This window comes from Oncorhynchus mykiss, chromosome 14 (assembly GCF_057628025.1).
Source record: "Oncorhynchus mykiss isolate SJ-2025 chromosome 14, ASM5762802v1, whole genome shotgun sequence".
In the NCBI taxonomy this organism is placed as follows: Eukaryota; Metazoa; Chordata; class Actinopteri; order Salmoniformes; family Salmonidae; genus Oncorhynchus; species Oncorhynchus mykiss.
The window spans coordinates 14,622,452-14,634,628 of NC_143035.1; the positions used below are offsets into that span (position 1 = coordinate 14,622,452).

General features: G+C 43.3%; 1 protein-coding gene across 2 annotated transcripts; it reads left to right on the forward strand.

Moving 5' to 3' along the window:
* The first annotated feature begins 2 nt into the window (after window positions 1-2).
* On the forward strand, window positions 3-6,713 carry LOC110488883 (uncharacterized). 2 transcript variants are annotated; one of them, XM_021561323.3, is made up of 7 exons: window positions 3-1,186; window positions 1,596-1,753; window positions 2,812-3,005; window positions 3,780-3,980; window positions 4,076-4,228; window positions 4,465-4,567; window positions 5,329-6,713. In XM_021561323.3, the coding sequence occupies exons 1-7, from the start codon at window positions 1,090-1,092 to the stop codon at window positions 5,365-5,367; spliced, it is 945 nt and encodes a 314-aa protein (XP_021416998.1). In that variant the 5' UTR covers window positions 3-1,089; the 3' UTR covers window positions 5,368-6,713. The 2 variants fall into 2 exon arrangements, with proteins under 2 accessions (XP_021416998.1, XP_021416999.1); XM_021561324.3 differs by having other exon boundaries at window positions 1,599-1,753.
* Window positions 6,714-12,177: the final 5,464 nt, after the last annotated feature.

A 12,177-nucleotide genomic window follows, 5' to 3' on the forward strand; every position in this document is an offset into this window, starting at 1 on the left:
CATTGAATGAATTATGCATAAAATTCCTACAATATCAACACTTCCTAGTTGCATTTGGTATGAGATGTTTGAAGAGACTAAATTATTGGGTTCTAACTTGACTACGAAACCTTCAGATCTCGCAACAGGATCAAACCATTGATTCAATCCAGTTGCTTTGATACGTTCTGCACTGGTGTGTGTGTATAAGGTAGAGAATGACATGTTCATTAACCTTCACACATGGAAGCGGGTAGTCAAGCACTAACAGGAGGAATAGCTGTGTTTTGTCTCCCCCACCTGGCAAGGAACTGATGTGAAACAAGGCCGTGCATAAGCTGTGACTTCTTAATTAAAGGCCTCAGACTCAGTGCAGTGATGTCCCCATTGTTGTGCTCATATTAGCATCAGAACTGTAAATGGATCAATGGTTGTTCAGATGGGTAAAACGTCACAGCCCCCCCCCCCAAACATGTCACTAGATAATTATATAGCAAGTTGAGTCGTGGTACAAATGCAAAGCCGAGGAAATTATCTGCAGAGGAAATACTTCCTCTTTAGGAACGTTTATGGATTTTACTCCCCCCGATATAAGATCCAAAATATAAATGTCAAGTAAAGAGTAAGGTACCTGTTTTAAGGTTGTTTACCAGAAGGTTAGTTATGTAAGTGTATATAGCTCCAGGGTGTAGTTTAGATATGCATCCAAAGGTGCCTGCTAGCTACAACTTGTCCGATTGCCATGTTAGATTTCATAACATTCACAGCCTGAGGGGCATCATTTAGGTAGATTTGCATATAACTTTGGATCCTGTACAAACTAGGCCCTGAAAGGTTAAAATCGTCAATTAAATCCTTAGTATATCCAGTGACACGCACTTTTTGGTATTTTTCCAATTCCGTCTCAATGTTAAAGTGACATAGAAATAGCAATAACACCGATAAAGGCCTAACACTTGACCTATGAGAACGGGAGGAGTTTCTCTCTGTCTTTAGGGTGCCACGCAACTAGAAGAAGCTAGTAAATCAGTGGCTTGTTCCTTTGCATCTGACAGTCATGGAAGCTGAACGATACAGGTGAATCACTGTAAAGGAACGAGGGAAGCGGGAATGAGGAGATTTTTCAGAGCACATAGCTACAGCGATGAAGACAACAGTCAGATCCAGTACCTGACGGCTAAGTGTAACCGCCTGACACATGAAAAAGGTAGGTATTGGTAGTTATTGGGTCATTGTGGGACTGGGAGGACTTATAGATCAACTACTTTGGATTATTAGTCTGTTGGCTATTCACTCAAAGAAGAATGCCTGTCATTGCGCAATGAGCATTGGTACAAATGTCACCATAATCAATTGCAAAATGGGTAAAGTGTAGTTCTACAAGAAAAACAGCAATACATTAACAGAGTTAGCTATTCTCAGGGTGAATGATGTCATGATTTCACTGTTTCTAGTTAAGCCATATAACAGGCACCAAGGATTTTACAGGGTTCAAAGTCCAAACCTACTGTACAGTGACTGAGAGAATCATTTGAATAAGTAAGGGAAAGTTGTCCTCCGATGTGGGGACAATATAACAATTCCAGTCACAGGGCCGTTGTCTTCTTTTGGTACAGTAGTGCTGGAGAGGGAATGCATGGGGGCCAGGGAGAGGGAGAGGAGCCTGCAGAATGAGCTGGAGGCTCTGTCCACACAGCTCTGCCAACAGGAGCAGGTCAACATAGATTTGATGTTCAAACATGATCAAATGCTCGGCAGGGTCCATCATGAACAGGTACTGACGTCTTGTTTCCATCTTTTCACTAGTCAACCATAGATGGCTCTTGTCACTCTGTGAAGCTGTGTACCTACAGTATAATTACAGTGTACGTGCTAATGTAATGTTGTGTAATTGCATGGATTAGATGTCATGCAACTTTCTACATCTTTCTAATATTCTACTTTGAAATGGCAGAATGTAGAATCTCAATGCAAAAAACAATACATTCCAATGCTAGTGAAGCTAAGCAAAATTGCCTTGACACATTCCTTGTCAAATCCTAATTCTGTTCTCACGTGTGGGCTTGCTAGCCACATTTATCTACACAGTGGACTTGCAAAAGTATTCATCCCCCTTGGCATTTTTACTACTTTGCTGCATTAAAACCTGTAATTTAAATGTATTTGTATTTCATGTAACAACATAGTCCAAATTGATGAAGTGAAATGAAAAAAATAAGTTGTTTTAAAAAATTATTTAAAACAATAAACAGAAAAGTGGTGCGTACATATGTATTCGCCCCCTTTGCTATGAAGCTCCTAAATAAGATCCGGTGCAACCAATTACCTTCAGAAGTCACATAATTAGTTAAATAAAGTCCACGTGTGCAATTTAAGTGTCACATGATCTGTCACATGATCTCAGTATATATATATATATATATATATATATATATACCTGTTCTGAAAGGCCCCAGAGTCAACACCACGGAGGACAATTAAATCCATTATTAAACAATTGAAAGAATATGGCAATTAAACAATTGAAAGAATATTGGGGGGGGAATTGTAAGGCAACAAAATAGAAAAAATGCCAAAGGGGGTGAATAATTTCGCAAGCCACTGTAGGTGTTATTGGAAAAGAAGTGTAAAATCTCCAGAGTTCGTCAACTGGATGACATGAATACTAACAGTATAATAGAAGAAATGTAATGAAAATTCCTCCCATTTTTGAGGAAATTCTTACAATAGCATGTGCTGAATACATACAGCATCTGTGTCCTTGTGTTTACCCACGTGTTTCTGTTTGTGTGGACTGTGGCCCTCACCAAGGATCTGGTTGTGTTCTTGCAGCAACGGGTGCATCTTGTGGTGGAGGAGAGCTTCAGAGATGCTGCACTGCTGGGCCTACAGCTGGAACAAGTCAACTCGGAGCTACTGCACCTGCAAAGTTCTGAGGTGCAGCTGGAAGGCCTGGTGGAAGAGCTGCACACGGAGGACCTGCAGAGAGCTGCATTGACAGAGGACCTTCACGTGCAGCTGCACAGGTAAGTCTACTGCCCTGCACTGTGGGAAGGAGAAAGTAAATGGTACTATTGTGTGTGTGTGTACCCAAAGACCCCCTTAATGTTTAAAACATAAGACATACTTTTTTTTTAAAGGCAGCGGTATTTAGCTATTTTTTATCCAGCTGTACAAATGGACATACTGTAAAAGTAAAGTCACTCCAGATAAGGGCGTGCACTAAGCAAATAAACATTAAAATTAATGAAACTCCTAACTTTTGATTACCATCTCCTACAAACATGAGCCAAGTGAAGCCGTCCCAACTCTTTTAAAAACACGTTGAACAGATCTCCAACTAGTCAGGTTGTCACACGTCAAATAAACGTTTGGATTTGTGATTTTTAAGTCTGCAAAAACACACGTGCCCTTAAGCATGCTGTGCTATAACTTGCTGACTTTGAATCCCCAGTTTGGAAAATTGGCTGACAGTCAGAATACGTTATCACATCGTGATTTCAGGGGTAGCATTGCACTAGGGGTATGATAAAGGGGAGTTTAACATGAGCTCAGCTCAAACCCTCAAGCTGAAATTCATCGTTTGCCTGTGAAAGAAAAACTGGGGAATCATGGAGAAGTACGTTTTCATGATTGCTTGTACACGAAAATGACCAGGAGGTTACATGTTGGTTAGATATATTAGCTGTTCATGCAACATTCAGGAGGGATGATGCATAATAGATTTTTTTTAAGACCACAAATTATAAACATTTCTAAGCACCTAAGTTAAGGGTCTCTTATGTGTCTTCGGCTGACAGTAAGGTATTGGAGTTGGAAGAGCTTCAGTGCGGCTACGCTGCCAACACCCAGGAGCTGGAGGAGCTGCGTAGCGCCAACCAGAGGAAGGTGCAGGGACTGCAGCGGGAGAACGAGTGCAGCCTGAAGAAGCTCCAGGAGACTGCCGAGCAGTTTGAGTGGCTGTGTGAACAGCAGCGCTACTGGATGTGCTGTGTCAAGAGGTAGCTATGCTCTACCATCACTCTGTTGTCATTGGTTATTTAGCACAGAAAAACGGTGGATAACACCAGATTTAATCTCTGAATGAAACCTCCAGATTCAAAGACTGCCTGTCAGAGGAGAAGGACTCTCTGGTGCAGCAGGTGAAACGGTTGGAGAAGGAGGTAGCAGAGCTGAGGAAGAGCTCAGAGAGCACCACCCAGATGCTGTGCTGCCCCCTAGAGGACACAGTCAGCCAGCACTGTGACAGGTAACAGCAATTTGTCCTCAGTGACCCGAGGCCTCTACCTATAACAACTTGTCTCAGATCAGTTTGTCTTCCTCAGTCATACCATTAACAGTCAGTTATGTGTGCCACAGCAAAACAGGCCCCATAACAGTTCTCAGACATAGCTAATGTGATTGGTAACAACGGTTACAGACACAGCTTTTTCTCAATCCCACATGTCCATGAGAACTTATTCCCTTCCCTTTCCGATTCTGCAGAATGCCCTCTTGGGAATCCGGTAAGATGGCTGACCTGCAAACCCAGGTGGACAAATGGAGAAAGCTGTATGAGGACCTCTTCAGCCAGTTCACACCCCACCAAGTAAGCATAGCCTACACTAACTTTGACCGAACCAATGGCCACGAGTTGCACATCTCTAGTCTTCAGGGGCTGCGTCTTGCTGTGTGTTGCCAATCAGTGAGTTTGTTTGCTTGCTGGATTTAGACTGACTACAGACGGGAGTTGTGCTTCACTGGTCTAAATGGACATGGCAATAGTAGGATCTGGAGAATCGTATGAACCTTCATTTCTCGGGCATGGATTTCTGTCTGGTTTTCTCAGTCAGTCTGTGCTATGCATGGCTGGGTTCCAGGCAATGGGGTGCTCTTCCAAACCAAGGGAATGAGATGACTAATGACTGGAGGAGGTGTTTCCCAGTGGTCTCTGTGCTTTGTTCCCTTTTGACCAGCTCTGGAGTGCACATTTTGAGATAATTATTCTGATTGAGTGCAGATGATGCAGGCTGCAGTCTCTAGTGAGCCTGAGAGAAGAGGAAGTTAGCCGAAGCAATAGGGACTGCCGGAGGAGACGTATAGGACATGAGACAAGTGACCATGCTAAAATGCATTACCATTTTATGAATTATATGGTTGATTCACACACCAGAGAACAGACTCGTGTTATGACTCTTACATTTGAGGGAGATAAAAACATCATACTCTTCCTTACATGAAGGTTTGGGGAGGGAGCAGATGTTGAATTTTCCAGAATATTCTCACTGTAAATTGTGTAGGCCATGTGTGTGTGGTTTATGTTCATTGCCTTTTGGCCGGACTCACCTATAGTTTACTTTGTATTCTCAGGGGGGGCACGTTGTCGACGGATACCAAAAACCTCCTTGAGGTCAGAAGACCATGAAATCCATCTATTTTTCTTCAACCCAGTGGAGGCACTCCTAACTTTTGGCTGTTTGTCTCGCTACTCAACTGTTGCTGAGAACCACACAACCTCACTGTTCTATTGCTGTCATTGTTTAAATGTCTTGAAACCACTGCATGACCATGACTGTACTGGAGTGTGATATGCCACTTTGTTACAGTCTATTGTCTATATTTTGGTATGAGTATTAGTGTTCTCCTATTTGGACACTTTCCTGTCATTGTCTATTTTTTCAGACACACTGGTGGAACATAGTAAATCAACAAGTAAAAACACCTGAGAATGTCTGTTTTGTTGTTGCTCTGCCAATCCGGATGATGACTCTAGCTGATGAGCAGAGAACCACAACACATGCTAATGTTTTGTCCTGGTGAACATTCCTGACATTAACTCCCATTTACAATTAACCAGATGTGGGATTAAAAACACAACTCATGTAAAATATACTCTCTGTAAAATGTACATAGGTTCAGAACTTTTGTGAAACGGCACAGTTAAAAAATACATGGCAAAATGGAAATCAAACTGGATGCGCTTTAGCGATAGATGGTAGCTGAAGGATGGGATTAAAAACAAACAAGGGAACTATTGTAAAATACGTTGTCTGTAAAGTGTGTGTGTGTGTAGAAGCCTAAGTGGTCTTGTCCATTAGTTTACTCCAATTAGAAGGCATGGTAGGTTTAGGGGGAAAATAATAAAGGAACATATATTTTAAAAAGACGTGTGTGTGTATATATAGTAGCAGTCAAGTTTGGACACCTACTCATTCAAGGGTTTTTATTTTTACTATTTTCTACATTGTAGAATAACATTGAAGACAAACTATGAAATAACGCATATGGAATCATGTAGTAACCAAAGTGTTAAACAAATCAAAATATATTTTAGATTCTTCAAAGTAACCACCGTTTACCTTGATAAAAGCTTTGCACACTCTTGGCATTCTCTCAACCAGCTTCACCTGGAATGCTTTTCCAACAGTCTTGAAGGAGTTCCCACATATGCTGGGCACTTGTTGGCTGCTTTCCCTTCACTCTGTGGTCCAACTCATCCCAAACCATCTCAATTGGGTTGAGGTCGGGTGATTGTGGAGGCCATGTAAACTGATACAGCACTCCATCACTCTCCTTGGTTAAATAGCCCTTACACAGCCTAGAGGTGTGTTGGGTCATTGTCCTGTTGAAAACAAGTGATTGTCCCACAAAGTGCAAACCAGATGGGATGGTGTATCACTGCAGAATGCTGTGGTAGCCATGCTGGTTAAGTGTGCCTATCTGCAATATTAAAGCTGATCTACCCCCTAAAAAAATTTTTGTTGGAAGATGTCTGATTCATTTCTATATCAACCACAACAGGATTCAACGGCTGCCATGTGTGAAGTCAGATGACCTGAAGGTGTTCTGGAACGCGAAGGTGTAGCCAAGGATGAACTATGTGTGGCAGCTGGAAACTAGTTGAATTTGCACATAATAAATAGTTAAGAACTCAACCATGCAGAATCCAACCTGGGTTTATTAATGGTACCATTACAGGTATTACCAGAATAGCATATTTACGTTTGACCTTAGTCACAACCAGGGAAAACACATTATATACATTCAACACCAGGATTTATCCATTAAAAAAGAGAATTTTGTTATGTGTGAAATGAATGTTTGTCTACTGACCTGCTTGTCTAAATATTAAGTCCTCACCTAGGGGTTATAAATAGAAATGGCTGAGTCTGGGAGTTGTTCGATTCTTGTAAAAAGGCCACTTTATAGGTACACAGGGTCCATGTAAGGAATGCCTCTACGTGCCTCCTCAGAAAACACTCGTTCCTGAACTCTGGGTCTAACAAGCCACAGACATACGACTTCTCACAGAGGTTTCTTGCTTACGAAAGAGAAAACATTGCCAAAATGTTGAGTCCTGTTTGATTCTGCACCATCTTACAGATGAGGTTTCACCCTACCCGAGGTGAAGGTTGTTTACTGAAAGTCCATCCATGTTCTCATGTTTGGTTAGACCAGATTGATTACTATGGATGTTTGGGGGAATTTGCTGTTGCTCTCAGAGGAAAAGAGGAACTTGTCGTTTGCTTGTTAATGCAAAACAGAGTGGAATTATGTGGTTGTTTGACACCGTGTTTAGAAGGATATGTAAATGTTTAACGCTGACGTGAGTAAACACACACAAGGGGTTAGGTGTCAGGGTTTGGAGAGGGGCTGCACGGCCAGACTGACGCCCACGCTCACCACGCTTCTATGAACAGGAACATCTCCGCGACACAACACTACCAAAACAAGATGTTATTCTAAATCTAAAACTCACAAGGACATCGCACGAAGTGACAACAGTTTCTCTGGAAAAACAAGTGGCTCAGTCATTTGAGGATAGTTCTAGTGTTGATGTCGAGTGTGCTAGAAGAAGTAGTCCTCCACAACCCCTAACCCTCAGCAGCTCCCTTTGTCCAGCTTCAATGAGCGCTCTCCAAAGGAAGAGGACAGGGGCCCCTTCAGAGCTTCGGGGTGCAAAGGGAGAATGGGTTCGGGTTGGGGGGGACTCGTGGCTCGATGGAGGATTATTGACACACCGTTGACCCCTCGTTGGCGAGCGACAGCAGCTTATTTTACAGCCAACGGGGTGACCAGGGGGTCCAGACGCCCGCTATGTGTCAGGCAGCCAGGCCACAGGGTGCATAGGTGAAGTGACAGAGCTGGTTATTACAACCATCAGCTGGTGGGGAGGAAAGTCTCCCTTTACTGCTGTACAAGATGTATGTTAGCACACCTCCAACTCTTCTAGTGTGTCTGGAAGACAGATGTGCTTTCTACGTTTCACGCAGATTACCGTAGGCCTACTTTTAGCACAATTGGGTATTTACCCTGGCAAGAAGTAGTGCGTGATATTACAGCTAACATGTTTCATTGTTATAAATTGCCAATCTCGCGTATGGTCAGTAAATCACAAGAGAATGTGGTGTTATTTTCGAACTTTAAGATGCCTAACAAAAAGTCTCAGAGGTTATAACCATAGTATAATAGTAGGTTACCAATAGTCTGCAATTTAGCAGGAATGTATGATACATTCCCTTACTTCTGGATTTCTAGTCCTCTAACTTTAGCTTGTTATAATCCTTTTGGATTCACTATGGAGTTGTACCCATCCCTCCATATTCCATTCCAGGCGTTGAGTAACATATGAGACACGTTTGGAACCATGTCTACTACTGTTATGTGCTATGATTTCAACTTGCATTTGAATGTGAAAACAGCAAGGTATCATTCCATCTGTCTGGCACCCATGGAGGATACAAGGTGCACCAGGCTTGAGACATTTCCCCCTGCAACTTTAGGAGCCATCTGTAATCTATTTTCTCACAGGGCCTAAATACCTTAGTGCCAGGCAGCTTCTGAGGCATCATTTCTGCTCAGCTGTGTTTCTTTTCTTTTTATCTTCCCTAGCCTCCCACTCCTGATACCCAACTGGGATTTTTTTTCTCAACCATAAAAGGAGGAATGAAGGGAAAGGCTGCTAAGTATCCTGGGAAAAAAGCTGAAGTTTCTGTCTTATCGCTCCTCTCCTTTTCCTTTTCTTCCTCCCTCTCCCTCCGCTTGTCCATTAAAACAAGTTGAGCTACCTCTCCTACCACCTGCCCTGTCTTTAGGAAAATCTATCATGGTGGTAGTAAGGCCTCTTCTCAGGGCCCGTTAAATCAAGATGGTAGTCCACCAACCTGTGGAGCATTGATGAAAGCAGGAGGATACTGGGTATCAACGCTTCACTGGGATGACACAGAGCATTCACAAGCATTGAATAACCTTTTTTGAACACTGCGCTGTTACACATGCCAAATGTAATGTTGACATAATGTGTACAGTAGTAAACAAGCCTAAAGTTGTTGGTATACTTACGCCTCTGTCTGCCATAGGGCATGAACATTCATTTATGGGTTACTACTTGTAGAAGAGAGCCGAGATAATAGCTGTGATAATGACAATATGGTCAGCCAGGTCGTAAGCCTCAAAAGGACTTCAGTTGAATGGCATGTATGTGGCATAAACTCCATCTGGCTAGCAGGAAAGACATCTGTACAACAACAATACGAGGGGCTGTTCCAAAAATGGTCACGCCAGTAGAGGTCTCTCTTGCACCGGTGTTGCTGTCTGTGGAGCTCTTTGGCAGCCGTTGAGACATCTCTCAAATGTGTCTTCAATTATAGAGCTCTGCTCCACACCATCCACTGAATCGGAATGCCAGTTGAATTCAAGATAACCCAGGATAAGATTTTATTTGATCTCCCTCATAAATATCCAAAAGGTGCAAATTCTATTTGGACATCTTGATACATTTTGTTAAGCATATTCAAACTTATGAAGGCACTATTAAAAACCCTTTTCCCTTTAGCTTACTGATGACGTATGAGAAAACAAAGGAGTTATTTGCTTTATGGAAATAAATAAAGTATGACAGAACATAATATACTTATTTACCCTGTGTACACCAGCTGCCTGATAACCTCTTAGTGAAGTTGAAGAGAAAATTAACTTTGTGCTCTGAGTGAGATTCTTCAGCAACAGGGTGCTCAGATGAAAGGAGGGTATCAGGACACACACACACACACACACACACACACACACACACACACACACCTCTCAAACCCCCATCTGCAATGTTATCACAACATATCCCACCTGTCTACCCCTGTCAGCTGGGTTGTCTGTCTCTCTATGGACGGACACCTTCTCAGTCTGCTATGCTCATCTTTTCAACACACACAGTAGTCTACTCCCCAGCAGTAGAGGGGGCCTTGACTGGCCTGATGACCGTATCTTCCACCACAAGAATGAGGCCTCCCCTTTCGCCCCAAAATGAGGTATGACAACAAACCTTAAAACATTTGCAAAACAATTTGAAAACTTGAGCCTCCCTGAGTCCCTGCATACTTGCACGATGCAGCCCACCCTCTCCCCGAAAGGCATTCAAAGGAAGGCAAGGGAGCCCATTTCCTTTATTGGTCTCCAGAAAACGGGATTCAACAAACTTACTTCCATGCCTTCACACGGTTTCCAAGAAGTATGTTTTGAATAAATCAAATTAGTGGCACAAAATATGGTGCGTGACACAATGACCATGTTAACAATGTGAAACTATGCATGTCATTACAGGGCCGGAGAGGTGGGGGCGGTGGGTGTGAATTCTCCTCCTGTTGCCCCTCTCTGCCACGCAGACGGGGGACTTGAGAATTGAACCATCTGTGTCTTTCTGTCTGTCGGCCTGTCGTTAAGCAGTCTGTAACTCAGCCCAGCTGTCAAAAATGGAAAAGATGCTCTAACCCGATTGGCAAGAGAGGTACAGAAGAAGAAAGAAAGAGTAAGAAAAAAAAAACATGAGACAAGGCAGATGCAGATGTTACTTTCTCTAAGCCATGTTAACTCTGGCTGGATCTCTTCCATCATTCACGTCTGGTACGCGCTGCGTTGACCCAAACAAACCTCTGTAGCAGATGTCAAAATCCTGATCCTTGCTCGGACAAGACAGGAGAGTGTTCAGTTTTGCGGCGGGTAGCCTAGTGGTTAGAGCATTGGGCCAGTAACCGAAAGATTGCTGGGCCAGTAACCGAAAGATTGCTGGATCGAATCCCCGAGCTGACAAGGTAAAAAACCTGTTGTTCTGCCCCTGAGCAAGACAGTCAACCCACTGTTCCCCAGAGGGGTTGGATTAAATGTGGAATAAACATTTCAGTTGAATGCATTCAGTTGTACAACTGACTAGGTATCCCCCTTTCCCTTTCTGTCTTAGACATGTTGACACTAACCGGGTCATCAATAGCTGAGAACATAAAAAAACATAAAACCCTCACCCCATTTACTTCTGAACAGTATTTTGTATCAGGGACTTGGCTAGCCAGTAGTAGAGGTCTTCTCGGGTCCAAAACGTGAGACCCGGACCCGAGGACAATCAGACCCGGGCCCGAGAATAATGAGCCCGAACCCGAATAGACCCGACAACAGCAAGACCTAGACCTGACGGGCCCCGACGGGTCGGGGTCTAGACCCGAGTGACAGAAAAAATAATGTTTGTCAGCCAAGTTGCTCTTCTGGTTAACAAATACGTCTTTATCAGGGCTGGACTACTGCATTTGAGACCCTGGGGCACCGGCTTACTTCCTGCATGTCAACACACAGTGCAGAGAGAAAAAAAAGAATCACTGCTCTTTCAACCATTTAAAACCACAGCAAAATTCAAAATGGGAATACAATGTCCGATGATATCACTGTGCTTCATCTAATAGCAGAACCACATGACCTGGATTGCAGTTGAGATTACATTAAAAGTACATGGTGCTTTGATGCACCTGTACTGACCTCGCCTTCTGGAGGATAGCGGGTGAACAGGCTCAGGTGGTTGTTGTCCTTGATTATCTTTTTTGCCTTCATGTGACATTGGGTGCTGTTGGTGTCCTGGAGGGCAGTGTTGCGTTGGGCAGACTGCACCACCCTCTGGAAAGCCCTGCGGTTGTGGGTGGTGCAGTTGCCGTACCAGGTGGTGATACAGCCCAACAGGATGCTCTCAATTGTGCATCTGTAAAAGTTTGTGAGGGTTTTAGGTGCCAAGCCACATTTCTTCAAGATTTGCCACTTTGCCACTCTGTCTGTGTGGGTGGAACATTTCAGTTTGTCAGTGATGTGTACGCAGAGGAAGCTTTCCACCTTCTCCACTCTGCAGTCCTGTCGATGTGGATAGGGGGGTGCTCCCTCTGCTGTTTCCTGAAGTCCATGCTCAACTCA